The 23,867-nt window shown below is 54.6% G+C and overlaps 2 protein-coding genes across 3 annotated transcripts in view; one reads left to right on the forward strand and one right to left on the reverse strand.

The window, feature by feature from the left end:
- Positions 1-14,527, forward strand: part of BMP6 (bone morphogenetic protein 6) — a 148,231-nt gene extending 133,704 nt beyond the window's left edge. The window contains exons 3-7 of one of the 2 annotated variants that reach the window (XM_040249283.1): positions 3,781-3,929; positions 4,519-4,716; positions 12,237-12,316; positions 13,073-13,183; positions 13,281-14,527. In XM_040249283.1, coding sequence (XP_040105217.1) covers positions 3,781-3,929; positions 4,519-4,716; positions 12,237-12,316; positions 13,073-13,183; positions 13,281-13,430 — 688 coding nt within the window. In that variant the 3' untranslated portion in view covers positions 13,431-14,527. The remainder of the gene's footprint in view (positions 1-3,780; positions 3,930-4,518; positions 4,717-12,236; positions 12,317-13,072; positions 13,184-13,280) is intronic. The other variant, XM_040249284.1, reaches the window with a different exon arrangement.
- Positions 14,528-14,532: 5 nt separating this feature from the next.
- TXNDC5 (thioredoxin domain containing 5) overlaps positions 14,533-23,867 on the reverse strand; it is a 26,508-nt gene continuing 17,173 nt past the window's right edge. The window contains exons 5-10 of the mRNA XM_040249285.1: positions 23,057-23,172; positions 21,486-21,572; positions 20,703-20,846; positions 18,558-18,640; positions 17,165-17,294; positions 14,533-16,091 (exon numbers count right to left, since the gene is read on the reverse strand). Of these exons, the coding sequence (XP_040105219.1) occupies positions 15,969-16,091; positions 17,165-17,294; positions 18,558-18,640; positions 20,703-20,846; positions 21,486-21,572; positions 23,057-23,172 (683 nt within the window). The 3' untranslated portion in view covers positions 14,533-15,968. The remainder of the gene's footprint in view (positions 16,092-17,164; positions 17,295-18,557; positions 18,641-20,702; positions 20,847-21,485; positions 21,573-23,056; positions 23,173-23,867) is intronic.

Here is a 23,867-nt window from a genome sequence, read left to right on the forward strand (position 1 = left end):
CAGCCCTGAGCATCTGAAACCTGACTTCTGTGTCCAGCCTCCACTGTCACTGATGGGCAGTGGGTTTAGATCACTGACTTTATTCCAAGCCCTTGCTGGGTGTTCCAAGCCCTCTGCCCTATACATTACAAAAATTTTTTATTAAAGTAGAGTTGATTTATAATATTGTGTTAGTTTCAGGTATATGGCAAAGTGATTCATATATATATATATATTTTTTTTCAGATTCTTTTCCACGATAGGTTATCACGATAGGTGAATATAGTTCCCCTGCTATACAGCAGGTCTTTGTTTATGTACAGTCATGTGTTATCTGTTAATCCCCAATTCCCAATGTACCCCTCCCCTGCTTTCCCCTCCAGTAACCATAAGATCATTCTCTGTGAGTCTGTTTCTAGTTTTGTAATTAAGTTCATTTGTATCATCTTTTTAAGATTCCACAGATAAGCAACATCACACGGCATCTGTCCTATGCTTTTCTTGACTCCACTTTTTGTATGCGTGGTGGCTGAGAGCCGGGGCTCCAGCTTCAAGCTCTGGTCATCCCCCTGAACCCTGTGTGCTCGTCACACACCCCACCTCTGCAGGCTGCGCGCTGCCAGCTCCGGAAGGGAGCCGTGATGGGACCGGCCTCCCCGTCGTCTGCAGGCCGGCGGGAACGCTCAGCCGGCACCTGAGCGCTGGAAGCCCGGGAGGTATTTGCTGCTCTGCCAGCCCAATAGCCCAGTTATTATTATTATGTAGACCAGTTTGTAAAGTCTTTATTGAATTTGTTTCGGTTTTATGTTTTGGTTTTTTGGCCACGAGGCCTGTGGGATCCCAGCTCCCCGACCACGGTTTGAACCCACACTCCCTGCGCTGGAAGCTGAAGTCTTAACCCCTGGGCCGCTGGGGAGGTTTAAGTCCCCGTGCCTGCTCTCAGGGGCCTGAGCACCCTTGTTTGCGTGGCTGTCTTTGATTTGGCCTCAGTGCCCTGAGCCCCGGAGCTCAGCTGCAGCCTCCGTGTGTGGACCCCCTGGTCTCCTAATCGGCGAGGACCAGCCTTGTCCTCCCCGTACAGTCAGCGAGGCATGGCCCTGAAGCACTGCCATGTCCTGGGGGGGGCGGCGAGGGGGGCCCCTGGGTGACCTGGAGCAGCGTCAGGTTGCAGTGCAGGCTCCCGTGTCCACCAAGCCCACCCACCCGGCGGACTCCATTTCTTCCCCGTCATGGTTTCGCCTGCCTCCTCTGTCCTCTTTAAACCACACCCTTCCCCTCTTTTTCCTGCCCTCTGCTGTCTTTGCCCCATTTTTGGATGATGGCCTTCTGTCCCGTCTCCCACTTTCTCAGCTGACAGACTCCCCCATTCGTCATGAGCCCTACTTTTGAGATATAAATCTCATTCTAGCTCAACCTAGATAGCTTATTAAAAAGCAGGGACATTACTTCCCCAACAAAGGTCCATCTAGTCAAAGCTATGGTTTCCCCAGTTGTCGTGTATGGATGTGAGAGTTGGACCATAAAGAAAGCTGAGCACCAAAGAATTGATGCTTTTGAACTGTGGTGTTGGAGAAGACTCTTGAGAGTCCCTTGGACTGCAAGGAGATCCAACCAGTCCATTCTAAAGGAAATCGGTCCTGGGTGTTCATTGGAAGGACTGAAGCTGAAACTCTAATTCTTTGGCCACTTGATGCAAAAAACTGACTCATTTGAAAAGACCCTGATACTGGGAAGGATTGAAGGCAGGAGGAGAAGGGGACAACAGAGGGTGCAATGGTTGGATGGCATCACTGACCCAATGGATATGAGTTTGAGTAAGCTCTGGGAGTTGGTGATGGACGGGGAGGCCTGGCGTGCTGCAGTCCATGGGGTTGTAAAGAGTCGGACACAACTGAGCGACTGAACTGAACTGAGCTCTGCCAGCCATGTCACATTCATATCTTGGGCTGTATTTCTTTGCATCCTTGTTACAAGTCCTAAGAACGTGGTGCCAGTTGCCCCCGTTGATGCCCTAGCTACCAGTTCCCCTCAGCCATAGTGCCCCGTGGGCCCTGTTGGCCCTCGGGGGCAGTCCTCACGCTGACATCCCCACCACATCCTCATTCTAGAAGCTGCTTATCTGATAACGTGTCTGGTGCTTCCTTCAGGACCAGACTGTCCCCACATCCCTGTTTCTGGTTCTGTATTATTTCTGGATGAGAGTCTTTTCCTACCTTCCAGAACAGAACTGATGTCTTCACATCTTCACTTCAAAGCTTTGGACTTGCATCCGCTCTTGCTGTTTTCCACGAACACCCCTCATCTGTCCACCCACAGTCACCTTAGTGACGGGGTTGGGGGTAATTTGTCAGCAGGGGCTGTGACACACACATTGAGGGGGGGCGCTTTATAGATGGCAGGCCGGGCGTGCCCCCCGCAGACCCTGTCCAGCAGCTGAGTAAACGTTGCGTAGCCACACCTACTGCTCCGAGCTTGGAAAAGATGACAATAGCATTGCCTTCCAGCTCTGAGCCTTGTAAACAGGAAAAATTGTTTCCCCTCTGAGAAGTCTAAGGCTTTTCACTCAGATGTTTCGCTGGCCTCCAGACCATTGGATGGACTAGAGATACATTTTATTCCTTTGTTGCGGGTTGTCTTTCATCATGATCTCAACAGGTGGGAAGCCCCTTGTGGAAAACTCGGGGTCCACTAGCTTCTGCCTTGACCATGCCGTGTCTGTGAACTCATGTCTGAGTCGCAGTTTCCTCCGCTGTAGAATGGGGGTAATGATACTCTGCCTACTTTGCAGGATGGCCCAAGCCAAGCAGATGCAGGCAGTTTGTAACGGATTTAAGTGTATGCTGTTCAGATTATGATGCTCATTTTAAGTTTAGTACTGAATTTAGTCGTGTTTCTATCCTGTAAGCTCTCCACGCAGAATGTTTCCAGCACCAGGGGGTCTGCGTCTTTCCAGGGAGGGCAGAAACCTCCCCCTCCCTGTCACACAGATTCCAGGCCACTCTCTGCCCCTGACCCCGGGGTGTCAACTCACCCCGAGGTGACCGTCCTTCACGTCGCCTTGTCACAACATATGGGTCCCTCACCCTGTCTGTCCATGATCCCTTGGGTTATGTTAGCTGGAAACTGTAAAAAAAAAATAAAAAATAAATAAAAACCTGTGTATATAAATATAAGAGCAGCCCTGTGGAGTCCAGTGGAAGGAATGGGCTCGGTGAGTTTGCCTCACAGGAGCCCAGGCGGCTCACTGCGGGGCCAACACCGACTCCGGTCTGCGGTCCCCACGAGCAAGGACTCAGCTCTTAATGCAGACTGTGTGCAAAGGTGTTGATTAAAAAAAAAGTACTGATGCTCAGAAATAGCATGTGAATCCCGGTTTCCCTTCCACAGAAAGTAAAAACGTGAGGCTTGTCGGGCCCTCATTTAAAAAAAGAAATCAAAACTTAGTAAATGCTCATCTTTACTAATCCTGATTTTAGTATTTTTTTCATCCTTTTCTTCACACCACCCCCCCTCCATTTTCTTTTTAGAGTTCATTAGCCATAAAGTGAACAATCACAGGTCCGTTTACTTACTTATGTTTCCTTAAATCTAAACACCTCTGGCACGAGCAGTTGTGAGGATCCCGTGGACGTGTCTGTGCCGCACCCCAGTGCCTGCGCACTCCCCCCGGTTGGCGCCGGGTGTGTGTCCTGTGTGATGGGTGGGCGCGGGCCACTGTCCTGCCTGCATTCTGATGCCGGGTGGGACTGCAGGCTGAGCTGGGGCCCTGTGCCCTCACCTGCCATCTCCTCTCTCTCCCAGAGACTCAGACCTGTTTCTGCTGGGCACGCGCGCTGTGTGGGCCTCGGAGGCGGGCTGGCTGGAGTTCGACATCACGGCCACCAGCAACCTGTGGGTCCTGACCCCGCAGCACAACATGGGGCTGCAGCTGAGCGTGGTTACGCGCGACGGTGAGTTCAGGGACTCGGGCCTTCACCTCCTTGGTGGCAGGTGTGGGCAGCCGTGGTCCCCAGGCGGGGCCCCCCGTTTCCCACCCTCCCAGAACCTCGGTGGACAAGCAGAGACCTGCCCCAGGGCCTCCTGGCAAGGACTCGGGGACAGTTAAGATGGTTTGGGAGCCTCAGAGAGGGGTGGGAGCGGGGTGCTGAGTTAAAGAGGAAGGCCAGGCGAGGTCTCGGTGCTGACGTTGAGTAGGTTTGTGGAGGCCCTTCCAGCATCCCTTCCTGCAGTGCCAGTCCCCTCGGGCTGGACACGGTCAGCCTGTGAAGTCACTTTCCTGAGTGGGAGACATAAGATGGGGAAGATGGATGTGAACAGAAGATAACAGCGGAAGCAGGGGAACTCTGAGTCCCTCCACCCCTTGCCCTGCCTCCCGGGACCTTGGCAGGAAGAGGGGGGAAGGCTCAGGGTGCCCCGTGTCTCCCCGCACGCGGGCTCCTCCTCTCTGAGGGTACCTGGGAGGCTCAGGTGTCCGGCTGCAGGTGGACGCCAGGCCTCGGTGCCACATCCCAGAGGTGTGCTTCGGTATTTGCCTTGCAGGGCTCAGCATCAGCCCCGGGGCAGCAGGCCTGGTGGGCAGGGACGGCCCCTACGACAAGCAGCCCTTCATGGTGGCCTTCTTCAAGGCCAGCGAGGTCCATGTGCGCAGTGCCCGGTCGGCCCCTGGGCGGCGCCGGCAGCAGGCCCGGAACCGCTCCACCCCGGCCCAGGACGTGTCGCGGGCCTCCAGCGCCTCAGGTGGGTCGGGGACGCCGGCTTCCCTGTGGGCCCCGGGGCGTCCGTGAGGACACAGGACCTGCCGAGGCTTGCAGACGCTGCGCAGCTTCTGCAGGCCCACGCGCAGCTGTAGGTGCCCTGGATTATCTGGACGGTGCCTAGCTGTCAGAGGGGAGCCCTTGAGACCCCAAGATCGTCTGCAGGTTGAGACAGCCTCAGGGTCTGTTGTTCCAGAAAAGCGGCCTTCTGTCTGACCAGATTTCTCCCAGCTCTTCTTCATTCCCATAAAGATCCAGGGAATGACTGTATTTTCTCCAAATTGCTTGTGCCCGGCAAGTGGTGACGAACAGACTTCATGCATTTGTAGAGGGCGGGCTCGTGTTGGTCAGTGCTCTTGGCTGGGAGTGATAGCAAGTCAGTTCCGGCACCCCTCTCTGATGGGTTTCATTGGTTTTCATTCAACTGGGAAGTTTGGGGTTCTGCCTTGAGATGTGGTGAGACCCACGGGCTCAGCGGACAGTAGGAATGCCTTTTCCTGTGTCCCTTTGTTGGTGGTGTTCTCAGAGAGCCTAGCTTGACACGTGGTGCTGAGGAAGGCAACCTCAGCTTCAGGACGAGAGTGCCTCTTCTGCAGTAGCTTCAGCAGACAGCTGGTCTGGGGTCGGTGCTCAGCCCTGGAGCTAGGGGGTGGGGTACGGCGAGGTTCAAAGGGCAAGAGAGAGGAAACAGCCCTCTCTGCCGGAGTGTCAGTTCAGCAGTCCTGCAGACAGGCTCCCTCCCATGCAGAGCCGCAGCAGGAGACAGAAGTCCAGCCTTCAGAACGGGAGGCAGGGCATGCAGGCGCTGATGTGCAGCACAGAGCTGGTCAGCGTTGAATTCAAAGCAAGGTATATCTTGCTCTAAAGTGGGTGCTTGCAGGTTCTAGGCGTCCTTTCCCTTTAACTAGCCCAGAAATCAGGCACGAAGTTGAGGGCTCACTTTGGGATTTGTAGTCAGAGATCTTGCTTTCCTCATAAGTGCTCTGTAACTTTGCATGTGTGCATGTGCTAAGTCACGTCCAACTCTCTTCAACCCCATGAACTGTAGCCCGCCAGGCTCCTCTGTCCATGGGATTCTCCAGGCAAGAATACTGGAGTGGGTTGCCGTGCCCCATTCCAGGGGAATCATCCTGACCCAGGGACTGAACCTGAATCTCTCTTGTTTCCTGCACTGGCAGGCAGGTTCTTTAACATTGACCTGGGAAGCCCTACTTTGTGACTCAGGACGAATCTAATCCAGTTCGGCTTTGGTTTACCCAGCGGTTAAGTGGGCATGGTTGATTCTCAGTGGCTTTGCTGGGACTGAATGAGAAGCATCGCTCTGGCTCAAAGATGAGGTGCCTCCAGCCATAGGAAGTTCTTAGCAGGTATGTCAGACTCCTTGGAAGGAATGTAAAATACCTCAGGAAGATGCATTAACTCTTCCAGGTGATTTTAAAACAATGTCGTCTTCCGCGGCTGGAAAGAGTTTGTGGAACTTTCCAAAGCACCCAGTTTTCCTGTGGGAAGCAGTGTCTTCACTCTGGGTTCTGACTCAGCCGTTTCTGTTACCAGTAACTTGGATGTGGAACCAGAAGGTGCACCACCCAGCGTAATGTGACATTTTGCCGCTTGTCCTCTTGGTATTTCTTGGAAGCGTCGCCCAGCATAGGTGTTCCTGTGTTTACCACTAGAAACAGTCAGGGCTAGGGTTTAAAGAAAAAGAAGAAGTGATGACTTTCCTGTATGCGCTTTGGAGGAAGCCTTCTGAGCAGCAGTCATCCCGGGCTTCTCCTCGGGGCTTGGCGATGCAGCCCACCAATGGCGGCCGTTCATTAATGAGCTGCGGTCAGTTTGGTGCTGGGACCTCAGACATGAAGGCAGCTCTTGGGATGCTGATTGCTTTTTTTTTTTTAATGAAAATTTCACTTGATTTATTCCACCTCCCCTCCCCCGCCAGTACACACATAAAGTTTCTAATTGAGAAAACATGTCATCTCTGATTTGGGTTTCCGTGGCATCACTGAATTATTCTCTTCCAAGTCCCTTTCAGCATTTTGTTTCCAGTGTGATGAGTTTAAATTAAATATGAGTATTAAAGGTGGACTGATTTGTAAGAAGAGGCAAGTATATCTGCTTTTTCTGGGTCTTCCCACCCACCACCTCCCAACCCTGTACTCTGGAATGGACTTTGTTCTTTTCAGGGGTAAGAAGGCAGGGATCCTAACAAACGCCTCTCCCCTCACAAAAGGGGGTTTAAACCCCTTACTCCGGAGGGTCCTCCCCCACCCACACTATCTTCAAAGATCCTCTCAAGATGGTCCAATTAATGATCCGGGTTAGACCCACTGAAGTATTGCTTTACTTTAAAAAAAACAAACAAACATGTATTTCTTTATTTTTTGGCTGAGTCAGGTCTTAGTTGCAATATGCAGGATCTTCATTGTGGTTCCCGGGCTTAGTTGTTCATCCAGGGATCAAACCTGCGTCCCCTACATTGCAAAGAGGGTTCTTAACTACTGGACCGCCAAGGAAGTCCCCTGTGCTCTCTCTCTGGTTCTTTCCTCCTTACTTATTCTTGCCGTCAATGGGGACGGATATGCAGAGGCACTCACTCTTGGAGAAAGGATTTCCAGAAAGATAATGATCTGCTGCCCAGGGGCACAGACCAGCTGGTTCATTTTCTTTCTGGGCTGTTGTGGGGCCAAACGCTTCTGGGTCTTCATGCACTTTGTAGATGCTGCTGAGACCGGCAGCTGTGGTCACGTGTGACTGTGTGAGTCCAGGCAGGGCTTCTCCTTGTGAGTCTTTCCGGAGGTTGAGGGAAAAGAGTGTTGGCGCCTGCTGCCCCGTCTTCCACGGTGTGCTCCTAGGGAATTAACATTTCTCCGCTCAAACGACCAGCAGCAGTAGCCCACCAGACACCATCCTGCCGCTGGGCAGAGGCGTGAACATCAGTCCTTCCAGCTGCCTGTGCTTCAGCTGAAACGTGGCAGGGAAATATGAGTCTGTGTTTGAAACTGAGCTGCCAGTGCTGGAGACGGCAGGACCAGTCCTCAACGAGGGAAGGGCCAAGCGCCCGTCTGCCCCTCCCCTTCCTCCCCCACATCTGCTCTCACATCTCTCCTTGGCCTTCTACTGGACTTTCCAAACACATGCACCAAAACCGTGGGTTTGGACCCAAGTCTCCCTGGATGGGTTTCACTTACCCTCTGTTTGCACTTCTCCAATGGGCTTGCGTATCGTCTGGACCGTATCATTCATCGTTCTGACACGTTTTACTAGTCCTGGTGCAAGCCCGCTGGGGATTCTAGTGACTCAGCCACTGGTCCTGTGGTGCCCACCCTGTCCACAGTTCCCAGAGCTCTCCTTAGATGGTCTCATTCTACCTGCTGCTGCCCACCTTCTCTCACAGTATCTTTCTCTCCGGTTCCATGATTTTGTCTCCAGGGGGACTGACACTTGACCGACCCATTACAAGAGTTGTGAACAAATAGCTTTGAGGGATGGTTCTGTGTGGTGAATCTAGATTCTGTTCTAGCTCATTTTTCAAGATCTTTCCTAGACATCTTTGGGGCAGGAGTAGTTAATGCGATTTCAGTTCATCTGGTGAGTGTGAGGTTTTCCGCATGTCTACCAGCTGGCTGCCAACACCATGAGTGAGACTTGCTCTATGTTTTGGCAGATGGTTTTAAAACATTTTCTGCCACTTGGAACAATTATGTCAAATTGGATTAGCTAACTTTGGGTCCCCTTCATCCTTCATGTTCATGGTGCCATCACTCAGCCCTGCTGACTGTCATGAACCAGTAACTTCCCTCTTCAAAATGAGCTCTTCATTGATTCAGATGCTACCTGTGGGCATCTCTTAAATTCTCCTTCTATCTTTTTCCAGCCCACCCAAACATGTATCTTTAGGGATTCTAGGAGAAAAGGTGGCTCTGGTACATGTAAATAGTCTGCTGACCTTCTGGTTGCTAGTTCATACCTTCTAACTCTTGAACTTTCCAGTTGGGACCATTCAGTATGCTTCCAGCTTAAGAAAAGTACGTAGAACTCATCACTGGCAAAGCAGCGATGCAGGTACTTCAGTATAACTATCACATCTTTTGCTGTAGATTTCAGGGAATTTCAGCCCGCAGACTAGGGGCTCTCCTCCTCACAGATCAGTCTTTGCTCGGCCTTTCAGTTCTTGGCAGGTTGTCCCTTCTGGTTCCTCGTTTGCGTCTGTGGGTGGACATGCCAGAGGTGCGTGGGCTCACCTACTACGGACACGTGATGCTTGGGCAGAATGGACGTGGGTCAGGGCTGTGACGTAGCTGTTTATAGTTCTTCAAAGGCATTGAGCTACCCTGGTGGCTCAGACAGTAAAGAACCTGCCTACCAAGGCAGGAGGCATGGGTTCGATCTCTGGGTTCGGAAGATTCCCCTGGAGAAGGGCATGGCAACCCACTCCAGTATTCTTGCCTGGAAAATTCCATGGCCAGAGGAGCCTGGCAGGCTACAGTCCATGGGGGGTGCAAAGAGATGGACACAGCTAAGCGGCTAACCTTTTAAAAGGCATTGGGGATTTTGTCATTTTGACCTTAAATTCAAATTTTAGGGCCAGTAGCTTGGCTCCCAGATGTCTCGGTCAAGAGGTAGAGGCTTGTCCAGAGTTTTTTAAATGAAATCAGAACTTAATTCTCCACAGCTGTGGAGGACAAGTGTGGCATGAGTGATTGGAAAGTTGAATTGTTCCAGACTCCATATTCATAATATTTGACTCTCTTTTGCCATTAAGCCCCTTTAGGGTAAGAGTTGCCAAGGAGTGAAGCTGACTAGAACTTGACCTTCTCCTCCATCCCTAGGGTTCACCCCTTATGAATGTGCTATTGGCCAATAGGCTGAATAATAAGAGGCATAAACAGCTGCTGCCAGACACTGAAATAATCCATCAAGTCCTGCCATCTCCCAGGAGAGCGCTGGGATCCAGGTCCTTCTAGCTAGGGACTGGGGACAAAGGGACGTGGAGCAGGGAGTCTCCAGGCTCAACCTTTAAGGGGTGTCTCTGTCGTCAAGGTCCTTCGCTCCCTATTCTGCTATTCATCAAGACAAAGGCTGAGAAGAGATCAGAGCCCCGATTAAATGGAGCCGTGTGAGACCTTGAAATCCTGCAGCCACAAACGAGTGGGATGGGCCTTCACCGTTGCCTCTCCTGCTAACCATCCCGCCGTAAACAAAACTGAGACACTGAAAATCAAGCTGCCCTCTCCCTGCCTTCCCCAAACTCCCCACACACTTTATGAGATTATCAGCACCAGAAATCCTGCAGCGTCGTGGCACAGGAGCTGGGCTTTCCCTGGCAGGCCTTGGAAGCCACGTGGATCATGGGGTACATGGGAGCCAGAGCCGCCTCTGGGAGAAGCTGGTAGATCTGGCGGAGGTGGGACAAGAGCAGTCAGACTGGTGCAGACGGAGGTGCCGGGGAACAGCTGCTCTTTGTCCCTGACCTTGTCATTCTAGCCTGGAAGGGAGATGAGAGCAGGGAATTGTTGCCTCTAAAAAACAAGTTTCCTCTGGGAGGACTAGCCTGAGCTCAGAGAAACTGGGCTGTGTGGACAGCATGCTCTGTGTGCCTGCTGTTCTAGTGTTTTCCTGGCAGAGCGTGGGGCCTGCAGCTGGCGGGGCCTCGGGTGGAGGAGGGGCAGGACCAGCCCCCACAGCCTGGGGCGGGGGGCGGCAGAAGCCCTGGCCCCTCCCCCGGGCCCTGGTTTCTTGGGCCGCCCTGCCTCTGTCTCTTCCCTCCCCTGTGTTTCTTCTCTCTCTTCCTCTTGGGGCTGGAAAGGCAGCAGGCCTGCTGCCGGACCCCAGGGCTTGGGCTGGCCCAGGGCCTCCCCGGGGGCTGCCCAGCCCCCCCTGGGGTGTGAGGAGGGCCTTGCCCTTCTTGTCCAGGGACCCCGCTCTCCTGAGCATCTGCCAGCCTTTGGCCCCAGGGAAGAAAGAACCAGAACGGCAGGGGGTGTAGCGGGGGTGGGATCGTGGGTCCGCCAGAGCGGAGTGTCAGCCGGGAGCCCTCGCCCACGTCATCTCAGTTCCAGCTGGCAGGACGAGAAACTTCCCCGCTTGCATCCTGACACCAGCCAGAGGTCCTCCAGTCCGGTTCCATCCTGACCTCCCTGCCTGGGGTGGGCACAGGTGCCATGAGGTCAGGGGCTCTGCCTCCTCCTGATGCCCCCTGCTAGTCTGTCTACTGGGGGGATTCAGGGCTTCCGGCAGCGCCCCCTCCCCAGTCTAGTGATACTCTGGAGCAACTCCTGGGGCTTGGGGGAGCGCTGCACTCAGGATTCCAGTTGGATTATAAGGGATGCAGGGGAGAAACAGCCCCTCGCTCCCCCTCTGAGAAGAGCGGCTTGGGACGCGGGGCTCCCCCACCCCAATCCCCCGCAGGGATCCGGCAGGTCGCGCTCCACACGCGGACGTGCCTGCCCACCTTCAGGCTCCCCCGAGCCCCATGTCCAGAGCCATCACGTGGGGCTCAGGACTTGACCTCCATCTCCAACACCCCTTCCCCGGAGGTCAGGCTGGCCTGAGCTCTTTCTGGGGAGCAGACCCCATCCTGGGCTCTCTGGGGACCCACGAGGAGCTGGAGTGATCACACAGGAGGTTCCACAGTTTGGGTCACTCTTCACGTGTCCTCACGCTCATTCCACGACTGCTCTCTCCCCTTCTGCCTCGTAACTGTCCCTTCTCTGACCTCCCAGGGGGGTTTCTCTCTAGCACCCCCCGTGCACGGCGTCCAGATTCTGTTTTGTGCTGGAGTGAGCTGGGCACGTCACGCATCAACCCTGCCACTCCCCGAGTCGCTGGAGGGCAGAAGCCTCGTCTGACAGGGCCCCTTGTTTCTTGGGGAGGGCATGTCACACAGAAGCTGCTCCGTCAGCCCTCGATGAGCGGGGGTCGGGTGAGAAACCAGACTAGCGGGGCCTGACTCCAGAGAGGTGTGCACGCTTCTGCTGACGTGCCGGCTGCTGCTCTCCTGGGGCGGCTTAGTGCGGGCTGGGGGACACTGACCCGGTCACAGGACTGGACAGCAGTGTCCCCCCACTCCTGGCCTCCTGGCCAGGACTGGCTCCGGGGCGCCCCCTTCAGGAGGCCCTTCCTGACCCCCAAGCCGTCCTCACAGGCTCTAAGCAGCTTCAGGACGGTCCCTGTTAGAATCGGAACCTGCCGGTGTGTTTGTCTTGAACGTGAATCGTGTCCTGAGTTAGGGCTCTGGGGGCTCTTGGTCCAGTAGGGGATCATGACATGGCCCTGTTGCTAAAAGGAGTCCCTCGCGTCAGCGCAGGCGTGTCGAGACGGGAGCCGGTGTGCCTGACCCCGGGGTAGAGGGGAGACAGTGTCAGACGCCCGAGCAGCTGGCAGCCTGCGGAGCTCTGGGTGCCCCAGGCTACGGCCAGCCGGGGGCTCCCCCGTGGCCAAGGGCCCGGGTGAGGCTGTGAAGGAGGAATGAGGGAGTTACCGGGCGCGCCTTCTGATCCCCAGCAGACTACAACAGCAGCGAGCTGAAGACAGCCTGCAGGAAGCACGAGCTCTACGTGAGCTTCCAGGACCTGGGGTGGCAGGTGAGTGCTCCCGACCGTCTCGGGGTCTCCTCGCGTCCTGAAGGTGGCAGCGGCCGCCATCAGCAGAGACCTTGCACTTCAGGGTCAGGAAGGTTCCTCCTGGGAAGGTACTTAGGAGCCTTTCAGATGCCCAGGTCTTGGAGGGGAGGGGTGCAGCCCGCCCACTTGTGCTTGAAGCACCCCCGCCCTCGCACCTCTCCAGGGGGCCCCAGGTGCATGGCCTCCAAGTCCCTGCAGATCCATAGCCAGCCCAGAGCTCTCCCCTCGTTCTCTCTCATTCCCCAGGGCCTGCATTGCTTTGGCATTTCAACAATGTGCGCTGGGTTTCGAGAAAGGGCTGGAAAAACTGATATGACAGTTATCCAGACTGGAAGGGCACCCGTATGCTGCCTCCTTCCTGAAGTCGCTGCTCAGGCAAATGCTAGGTGCCACGTGACTGGAGATGGTTCCCGTGTGCCGGTGGCATTATGGGGACAGGGGAACCCTGGACTCCAGGAGGCACCTCTGGTCCAGGTTCCTGGAGCTGACCACCTGCGGGCCTCCAGGCAGGCCGGGGCAGGTGGGCCCAGCGTGGGGGAACCAGGGCTCCAGAGTCAGACTGAGCAGATCTGCACCTTGCTCTGCCCCTCATGCATCCTTGACCCCATGTCTCAGTAGCTGCCCCGCATGAGCGAGGCCTTCTCACGGGGTTCCTCAGTGCCCAGGGGGTGTGGGGCATGTGTGCTGACCCCTTGTTTCCTTTTGCATTCGGTTAAGGACTGGATCATTGCCCCCAAGGGCTACGCTGCCAACTACTGTGACGGAGAATGTTCGTTCCCTCTCAACGCACACATGAACGCCACCAACCACGCCATCGTGCAGACCCTGGTGAGTGCTGGCTGGCTCCACGCCACAGGGGGCGGGGGGGTCAGCCAGGACCAGGGGCCGTGCCTAATGCTGCCCCCTCCTCCCGTCTCTGCAACAGGTTCACCTCATGAACCCCGAGTACGTCCCCAAACCGTGCTGTGCGCCCACGAAACTGAACGCCATCTCGGTGCTCTACTTCGACGACAACTCCAACGTCATCCTGAAGAAGTACAGGAACATGGTCGTACGAGCGTGTGGTTGCCACTGACTCGGGGTGAGTGGCTGGGGACGCTGTGCACACCCTGCCTGGACTCCTGGATCACGTCTGCCTTAAGAAGCCCACAGGGGCCCCCGGGACGCGGGAGGAGACCCCAGCGCAGACCTGAAGGGACCCTGTCCGCCCCTTGCTCACACTGTGAGCATTGTGAGTAGCCATCGGGCTCTAGGAAGCGGCGCTCGAGCGTCTGGGGACTGCAGAAATGTAACTTGGAAGGGTTCCCCTCTGCACCCTCCCCAAACCCACCAAAATCAGTTACTGCTTTAGATCCAAGCTCCTTGTGGTTTTAGAGAGTAAATAGGGAAAATAATCTTGAAGTAAAAGTTGTCTTTTGCTCAAATAGCAGCGGGTCCAGTAGTTTCTCAAAGGCAGAGTTTGCAGATCATGGGGGGGTCGGATACAGCTGTTCCGACCTTGCCCTGGGAACCTGGGTCTCAGCTGGGCGGCCTGCGAGTGCCTTTTGTCTCCCTCTTGCTGTCAAGTGTGGGCATTTAGTTGGTGTGAGAAGATACACTTATTTTAGCTCCACTACATCCTTTACCCCTCTCCTCGCCTTGGCATTTGCTGTTTTCTGTGCTAGGACCAAAAGCAGAGAGGGGGAGGCTCCACAGAAGAGAAGCCTTTTTAAAGCCATTGTTTAATCGAGCGACTGTCTGCACCCCTTCCCATGGGGGACGGCTCTCTGAAAAGCTCGCTTACATTAGGACCGCCACCTCTCTCCTGTGTTGGTAACGTGGTTCTTAGACGGGACAGCATCCTGCGTCAAGAGTTTAGACCAGTAGAGGCGATGGGCTGAGGACTTCTTAAGTCATCCAGACTGCGGAAGGGGTTAGGACAGGCATGTGGGTTGGGAACTGAAATCACGGTTTTCTCCTGTCGAAAATGAGACTCAGATCAAAGATGAGAATGTTTTCAAGATGTCTTTTTCACGATCATGTACTAGGAAACCAATTTCATACTAAACTGATTAAATAATACATTTATGATCTATATCTGCACTTACAGCTTTTTTGTAAATAGAAACTATAATTTATTGTCTATTTTATATGTTTTGTTGTAACATTTAAGGAAAGACCAGACTTCTTTTTTTTTAAAAAAAGAGTTTATTTAGAAAGTATCATAGTGTAAACAAATTGTACCACTTTGATTTTCTTTTAAAACAAGACTCAATGCAAAGCTGAAGCCACTCATGAGGATTGTGCTTCTCTAGAAAGTTGGGGTTTTTTTTTAAAGAACATCTGTGAACCATACATGATTAATAAAGATCTCCTTTAAGGCAGAGGCTGGCCGGGATCCTGCTGTTTCGTCTGCCGCAGACAGTGGACGGGGTCTCGTTTCTAAGCGGCCACGTCGCCTGAGCAAGGGTGGTGGGGAGAAGGGTGTTACCACAAGGACTGACTGATGCTGAAGGATGTACAGGTTATACACCTTGAGGGAGCCTAGGCCTACGGCAGCTGATTTCCAAGGGCGTCGGTATAAAGGCTTCATAACCCAGGATGGCGTGAATCAGACACCAGGGATGTGGCCGACTGCAGCCCTGCCTGCCTTGGTCTGGAGGTCGAGTTGATCCCCTCTGCACACAGGAGATGGGCGGCCTCCTGGAGGCCGAACACAGGGTATGCGCCGCCACCTGCTGCTGCTTCCAGTCTGGGCTCTGCTGTGGGGCCACGGGGTGTCCCTGGTCCCTGACACGCAACCTGGGAGAGTTCCTGCAGTCCTCCTGCCCCCTCCTGGGAGGCAGAGACATTCAGAACCTTCCTAGGAGTTCTTAGAAGGGGTCACGACGAGCCGTGTTTCCACGAGACACATCAGATCCTGTCGTTCACAGGGACTCTGGCTTCACATTCCCTAATGAAATCTTGCAGGAGAGACAGAAGTATTCCTTGAACAGTAAAAAGCCATCGGTCACGTGTCAGCACCCACACAAGGCTATGGCAGCGGCTATCTTACTCAGGCACGTGTCAGGGGCGCCCTGGCTTTCACGGCGGCTCACCACCCTCCGTGAGAGGCACCCGCAGAGACAGGAGGTCCAGGAGGGGCTGGAAAAGCGGCTCTTCCACAGGCATCGGGGATTTGTGTGTTAAATCTGCTCCAAGCTATGGACCAGCCACATATGAACAAGTCGTGTGATCAAAGCATCTCAACAGGGCCACACGGCAAGGCCACCTTGCTAGGACTCGTGGGCCCTTTGAAAACAACGCTTTGGATGATGCTGTCACCAGAATCACTCGGGAGCCAGAAGTAGTCTGGCAGTTGGGTTTTCCTCGACTATTTTGGTCTCAAAGGAAACCATTTCGATTTCACCAAGAGCAGGTTAAAGGGGGGAATGGATGGTAGGTCGCCACCGAAAATATTTAGTTTGCAAAGGGATCGTGAGTTACACATTTACTTAGAGAAACTTAAGAATCTGTAGGGTGTGTTGGTTTGAAAACACACACGGAGAAGACAGCACGAGTTTAGTACATTCGGATCTCTGAGTCATCGCTGCGGGGAAGCGGGGAGCGGCCGAGGGATGGCGCCCCGCCGGGCTCACAGCTCGTCCTTTGCCTGACGCAGGACAAAGCGGTGCAAGGAATCCAGGTCGCGGCTCCCGCTGTGCTCGCTGACCTTTTCTCCTCCACGGAAAAGCAGCAGTGTGGGATAGCCTCGTACCTTAAAAAAAGAAAAGAAAAGCTTAAAAAACAGCCCAATTCATGCACAGAGTAAAATCAGAAAAGATCCTTGAGTTGAGCCCAAGGAAGCCTGCAGCTAGGTTTTGAGAGCACACAGACCCTCAGCAAACTACCCGAGGCTGCAGAAAGCAGAGCCTTGGGGCTCTATTTCACTTTTCAAATCCAAACGAAACACTTTTAAGATTAGCATTGAGGAGGCACTTCACCCTGAGGTGGCGTCTCGGACTTTCACACCAGCCCTGGGGAGCTGGTGCGGCTGGCGGGGGCCTGAGAGGCTGCACTCCCGACAAGCTCCCGGTGACATGCAGATGCCCCGAGGCCACACTGAGAAGCGAGAGCCTCATGGACACACGCCTGTCCGCTACGGCTCACCTCTCTTCTCTTGAAAACAGGCACACCGTCTTCTAGTAAGCAGATGACGTTTGTGCTACTATCTCTTCTAATAAACTCCAGAGGCCTCAGAAGTGTTTTAAGAAAACAACACAGGTTCAAACACAGAAATTACAAGTGTTCTACGCTATTCAATGGTGCTAATAGCTCGGAAAGAAGGCAACAGCTGCGTGAAGAAGCCAAGCCACGCGCCTAGCCTGCTGGTGCAGCCCTCCCAGCGGGAAAGTGTAGGATCAAACACTTCCTGTATGGAGCGCCGCCTCGTGTCTGAAAAGCAAGCTCCTCAGGTGTTTACGGGGAAGGCGACGCGCCAGCTGTTTGGCCAACAAGAATGGTCCTGCAGGTGGGGTCCTGCCCTCCAGCTCTGAGTCTCAGCTACCGCCAGCCTCCCGCCAGGTGGGGAAGCTTCACCCCCCAACCCAGCACCACAGAATCATGTGCACTCACAGAGGAAAGCCTTTCTTTTGGGAGAGGAGCTCTTTTTGCTTTTCAAATGAGAAAGGAAAAAACCTCAAGACTCTCAAAAGGACACGAACACTTTGCTGAGAGGAGGAGGGCAGCATGAGTGACCTTGGATGAGGCCACACCACCTCCTCACAGTCCCCCTGGGAAACCCGCCGCCCCCCATTCTGCCCCCAGGAGGCTCCGGCCACGCAGACCCACCGAGTACTTGCTGCAGAGGTTCCGTTCGGCAGTGCAGTCCACCTCAGCGATGGTGACCTCCGCCAGGCCGGGGAATTCCTTCTTGGAGAGGTCCTCCCAGGTTGGGGCCAGATCCTTGCAGTGCCCGCACCTGGGGACGGAACAGGACGGTGCTGCTGAGGCGCTGGGTCCGCTCACCCACGCGCCACTGCCCAGACGGCCTCCTGGGCCTGAGTTTATAAACGTCAGCCTTCTTCCTCTCCCGCCCCCATCCCCAAATCCAAACCTGAGATGTTCAGATAACTGGACAGACGCAACACGGTCTGAGAACGATATTGACCTGGGAAACCTCCTCTGCGGTAAACTGCGGGCTCCCTCGTTTATAAGTGTACCATGAGCAGGAAACAAGACCCTTTTTAAAAAATCACTTGAATGCCAAAAGCAGGGTAGATTTCTTATGGTCTCAGATGTTTAAGACAATTCGAAGCTTCCTTGAGGCACTGAGCCTCGTTCCAGCCCACCTTCCCCTCTATGAGCTGCTCCCCCCTCATACTTGGTCCACACAGCTTTTAGGTTGCCAAAAACACTGAAAACACCTAACAGTTTTAAAAGCATTATCTCCTCGTGTTTCTACTCTTTAAGAAGAACGGGACAACTCCAAGTCAAGCTCCTTAGCTTTGTAGCTGTTACGAGCACTTGGAACGAAACAAACCAAGGACCAGAAGTGACCCATGGCAACCTTACTTGTTAGTGTTTAGAAACAGGATCCTATATTCTCCTCCACATTTTTTCCAAATGGGCTGTTTCAAGACAAAGCTCTCCTCCCGTTTCACAGCTAAGGAAACTGGGTTCCAGAGATCTAAGGGGCTTCCAGGGTTACAGGTGCGAGGCACAGCCTGGAACCCGCTGTGTTCCCGCTGCCTCTGGTGCCTTGGTCTGGAGCAGCCCCCACCTCTGCTCCAGTCCCCAAAGGCCACGGGACGGGCAGTGTAGCTGACTGACACGCCGCACGGCTCCAGCAGCAACCCGAGCTCCAGTCAGTTCCCCTCTAACATCCGGAGACGGAGGGGCAAAGCTGTATCAGGAAGTTCATGGTGCTGAACTGAAACGGCCATCCATGTGGAAGAGCACCCAGATCCCACACAGCTTCCACGTGACGCTGGCCGTGGTGACAGTCTTCTGGTTCAGTGTTTCCTCCAAAGCAGACTGAGCTTGAACCTCCTCCTCCACCAAACTTCCGCCTACCTGAGTGCAGGAGCCGAGCGGTAACACGTCCTTCTCCCCGAGAGCACGACTGTGTGTGAGCGTGACATGTGCCCAACACTGAGTCTGGAGGCTCGGCGTGCGAGCGAGGAGTCAGGGTGTGCCTTGAGGGCATGACGACAAAGCAGCTTCTGATCCGACAGCCACTTACCACGGAGCATAAAACTTGACGAAGGTTACGCCTTCTGCGACAGTGTCATCGAAGTTCCTCTCTGTCAATGTCAACACGGTGCCCTTAGGGGAGGGAAAAGCCACGACTCAAACACAGCAGATAAACAGTGTGGGTCAAGTTTCAGGATCCCGGAAATACCGGTCAGACACCTTTGAAATGCTGCAATGTGTGCTCCAAGGCTACACACACATACCCACACAACTCACTTTTCACAAAACCTCAGCAACCAATCGCAGGTCCCAGGGTCCAGAGCCCAGGAGGTGCGGTGCGGATGGGCGGGCCACGCCCGGGTCTGCACTGCGTGGGCCTGGAGCCCCAAACACTGACCCAAGTCCAAACTGCCTGGCCTCCCTGAAGTCTGCACACACGCTGCTTTTCTCGCTCATTCTATTGCTCTCATCTGTGGATTCGCAGAAAGAGATTTGCTTCTCTAAGGACCCTAGAGAAGCATAGGCACTGATATGTTTTACACATAAACAGGCTACTTTCCGTCTTAAAATTCAAAGTTAATGTGAAAACTGTTCAGTCTCAACCCCGGAGAATTCAGGGCAAAGGGGCAGCGAGGCAGTCTGCTCTAAGGCGCTTCCGTCGGGATGGTTCTTTACAGAACTGTATCCGCTCCTCCAAAAGCGGCCGTGCCATCCTCACACAGGGCAAGGGCACGTGCTGCGTCTCGTGATGCGGTGCCCCGGCCGCCCCCTCGAGTCCGGCGCCGAGCCCCGGTGCCAGTGCCTGGGAGGCCGTCCAGACCTGCCACCTTTCTGTCCGGAGAGGTGACCACACTCCCCGAAAGAGCCACTTAATGGTGGAAAAGGTGAGTATAAATAGAAACGGTCTGGGCTTGAAGAAAGCATCACGGTATATAATTAGGCTGAATCTGGGATGACCTTTACAACCGCTGCGACACACACTGCCCGACATGGGGTCCGTAACTACCAAATCATTTGTTTACTTCTTAAACCAAAACGTCAGTGTTTAACCAACATCCACGCAGTTCCCAGGCGCCGAGGTTCCCGCTGAGGGCGGGGGAGGCCCACCATAGCCCCACGTGGGGCAGAGGGGATAGGCAGCCGCTGGCTTTTCCAAGCACGGATGCCTGGCCTTGGGGCGTGGTGGTTCCAGCCAGTCACAACTGCCCCGTGAACGCTGAGGCTGGAGGGTCACCCAGGGGCAAGGAGGGCGTCCCCCCCAGGACCAAGGTGCCCCGTCCCGGGGAAGAACCCCACGGACCGTGTGGACTGAATCAGCAACACAAGGATTCCACTTAGGAACTAAACTGACAACCACACCTGACGGTTGGTTCCTAGCTGAGCACAAACAATTCTGATTTCCCGAGTAGTCTCATCCCCACCCCCGGCTTCAGCTTCTATGCAAAGCTGCAGACATGGGACCCGACCCATCTCAGGAAACAGACATCCGGCTGCAGCTTCAGACTCACACACTGACCTGTAACTGCGTCCACACCCCCCGCCCAGCCCTGAAAACCGCTCCCCTCCTCCTCCCGCCCTGAGCTTGGTGCACCGTCCCCTGGATGCCCCAGCGCCCACCCAGCGTCCCTGGTCAGGCTCCCCACCATCCACCCCGATGGGCTGGTGGAGCTGGACTTGCCTCGGCCGCGGGGGCGCAACGCCGCCCATCTCAACACAACCCTTTCCTGTCTCTTGCACACAGACTGTGGCCGGGCAGCTTTCTTCATGTCCCCTTCTGCTCCAAGCCCACCACAGGCTCCCTACAGACCTAAGACCCTTGGCGGGCCAACAAGGCCTTCCCCGGCGCAGTGGCTGCCTCCTCTCCGCTCCACACGGTGCCCTTGTCCTCCTCGCCCTGCCTGCCCGCTGGCCGCCACGGGCCGTCCTGAACACGGCCGGCTGACCCCCGCCTGTCGGGGTAGCCCCTCCAGCAAATACCCACTCGCCCCTCAGCCGTTCGCTGACACAAGGGCAGCAATGACTGAACCCAAGGGAAGAACGCTCCAGAAACGTGGACACATGCTTTCAGAACCCTTGTCTCACACCTGCTTCAAGGCTTTTTTAAAGAGAAACCCCTACAAGCACATAAAAGCAGGCGGTGAGGCTGCTGAAACGAGGACCGCGGGCCATCCCACTGTCCCTGGCGGGCACCCACCTGGTCGGCCACGGGCTCAGCGGCCAGCGCCGGGGCCTCCGAGGGCTGGGCGGGCTCCGGGGCGGCATGCCCTGCGCTCTGCAGCTGCGCCTCCACGTACTCCCTCAGCGAGTCCAGGTCCCGCTTGCCCTTGTACTGGTCCACCTGTCGGGGCACAGAGACACGTCAGCCCTGTGGGCCCGCCTGCTGCCTGCCCGGGGCCCCTGCCTTCAGGCGGCTCCCTCTGGGGGTCCCAGCCAGTGGTGTCTGCTGCTCAAATGTTGAGGCAAAGCATAAATGATCAACCCGAGCTCTGCTCTGGGCAGAGAGCTTGACAGGGCCTTCCTTCGGGGGAACTGAGGGTCATCAGGTCTGGGCGTGGTCCACTGGGCAGGGATGGAGCGGACGCTGACCCCCCTCAGAGGTCGGGGCCAGAGCAGCAGAGTGGGACGTGGATCCAGCTTGTTGTAAAGAAAACCCGAGCCTGCAACACCGTGTGTCAACACCTGATGGTGCCTCTCAACTGCCAGATCTCACCAAGGGACCACAAGCCCCTCATCCCGTGACGCACATCCCTTTAAGCCAGAGCCCAAACCGCCTGTGCTGGCAGCTGTGCTGAGCTCAGTCGCTCAGTCGTGTCTGACTCTGCGGCCGCACGGACTGCAGCCCGCCAGGCTCCTCTATCCACGGGGATTCTCCAGGCTAGGACACTGGAGTGGGCTGCTGTGCCCAGTTAACCCACTCGACAGCTCAGCTGGGGCAAAGACACACCTCCTGTCTCCACATGGAGACCTAAAGACGTACCTTTTTGCCGTCTCGGAACCAGAGGAGCGTAGGATAACCTCGGACCTGGTTTCCTGAGCAGAGTTCATAGTGCTGCGTGCAGTCCACCTGGAGAGAGAGACCACACACCCACTCAGTTTCTCCGAGGGCCTTCCTGACCAGCTGTCTGTCGGACACTCAGCACTTTTTTCAGAAAGAAAACTACTCAAGTCCCCCAAGGGCAGTGTCTCTGCAGTGTCTGCAGATTCTGGAGAGACCTTTCCCAAGCACTGCTCAGCTGCCCCTGAGTGGAGGGGGCAGGGGAACAAGATGAACTTCAGAGACGTGATTTATTTTCACTCACTTAAAAATGCCAGCTTTTAGGAAGTGATCGTTTACCCTGAGCAAGTTAACAGCGGGGGAAAGGGACCCTACCCTGATACCTGGAGAGGGGATGGCCTGCTGCTAGGGACAGAGACCCCCCCACCAGTCACAAAGTGAGCTGAGAAATGTCTTCTCAGGTCTACAGCCAGACCACCCTCAACACGCCTGATCTCGTCTCATCTCGAAAGCTAAGCAGGGTAGGGCCAGGTTAGTACTTGGATGGAAAAAATGTCTTCTCAGGTTCAAGCTTAGAGTTTTAAGATCAAGGGGGAGAGTCATCAGTTTTAAATAGGAGTATTTGGACTATAATAAAAAGACAAAACGGAAAAAAAAAAGTCTAAGTCTTTAACAGGCAACAGTGAAAACTTCTTTTAACGACACTCTTAACTTCCAAAGCATTTGCTCTGAGCCCAGGTCTGTGCTCAGCGCTTCACCGTCACCCACGTCAGTTAGATCTCGTCCTGGTTTTGCAGAGTGGGAGACAGGGGTGGAGAACTGCTTGAGGTGGGTGGCTACATCTGTCTGAACCCCAGGTTTGTGCTTTTGGCACTTCCCTGTACTGGGCAGATCCTCTTATTAACTACCGGACACATGGCGCTGAGTCTGTATACGAATCAGTCCCCGGCAAAGCAGAGGAGGAGGTTTTGATAAAAAGCAATGCAGGCAGGGGTGTCTGGTGGGTGCTGGGGGACGGATGAGATTACAAGTGCTTGAAGATCCAGAAGCTGCCCTAGATATTTCTAGAAAACCCAGTGGCTAGGCACCACTTCTGGCTTCCCCACGTGAAGTAGGAAAGGATTCCAGGCAGCAGGGTAAGTGGGTGGAGCTAACTTCGGGTAGGTCTTGCATGCAGCCGAGGTCCTTTAGGAACCAGCTCCTGGGTGAGACCCAGTGTGGATGGTCTCCGAGGGTGTCCAGTGAACACTCTCTACGGCTCCATCCCAGGTCTTGGCAGAAAGGCCTCTGGGGCTGCCAGTCCAGAACCGGCCACTGCTTCAAAATCAACCAAGGAGCCAAAGCCCTAATTTTAATCTCTAGAATGTAGAAAAGCCAGCACTCTCAAAACCAGGTTGCCATCTGTGAAGGTGAAATGAATTATCAAGGGGCACACTAAACGGAATTAATAAATCAAGTTTGTGACTACACACACAGAATTAATAATGGGCTACTCGGCTAATTAATCCAGCCAAAGGCAGTCTATTTCCGGTTCAACAGGGGCACTCACTCACCTTGCCAATCTTGACAGTTTCGGAATGTTCAAGGCCCAGAGCCAGCTGCTCCCAGGTTGGAGCCAGAGCTTTGCAGTGACCACACCATGGGGCAAAGAACTTGATGAAGTGGTCTCCTTCAGGGGGAGAAGGCAGGGACAGGGAGAGAGTGATTCACAGCTGCCCAGACAGACAGACAGAACGGGCGCGTCACAGCTCCGTCTTCCTGCAAAGCTCAGCTCAGGATGAACCCTTCAGCCGGTAGGAAGTGACTCCCCATCAGATACGTCTCTTATCTCTGAGTTCATGACCATCCTTAGAAAGGAATTTGTCACCTCTGAAGGACACCAGGGAACCAACTCATTATTTGGAAAACTGGCAATAAAGGGGAAGAAATGGGCGCTTGTATAGCCTGTCTTTCCTGAGATGAACTGCACTCCGGATAACGGAGTGATAAACAAAGGCCAGTTATCTCTTGCTGAAAAGAAATGAAGAAGGGACGCTATCATTTCAGCAGTGGTGCTGGCTGGCATCCCTGGTGAATTATGGACCTGCATGGTGATGGGAGAGGCTGCTGACATCAGAGAGACTGCCCAGCCACGCAGCCACGCTCACACCCCTCAAAACATCAAACACAGTGAAAACGGCCCTAGATCCAACTGCCAGCTCACATGGAATAGAGACACGAGGGCCCAGGGACAGGGAGGCTGTATTCCACAGCCTATAAATACGACGAGTCCCCACTGAGGGGAACGTGCAGGTCAGACAGTCTGTGTGCTCGGCGAACAGAAGGCAAGGGAGAAAGAGATGCTAGACAGTCTGTGTGCTCGGC

This window comes from Oryx dammah, unplaced genomic scaffold (assembly GCF_014754425.2).
Source record: "Oryx dammah isolate SB20612 unplaced genomic scaffold, SCBI_Odam_1.1 HiC_scaffold_11, whole genome shotgun sequence".
Lineage (NCBI taxonomy): Eukaryota > Metazoa > Chordata > Mammalia > Artiodactyla > Bovidae > Oryx > Oryx dammah.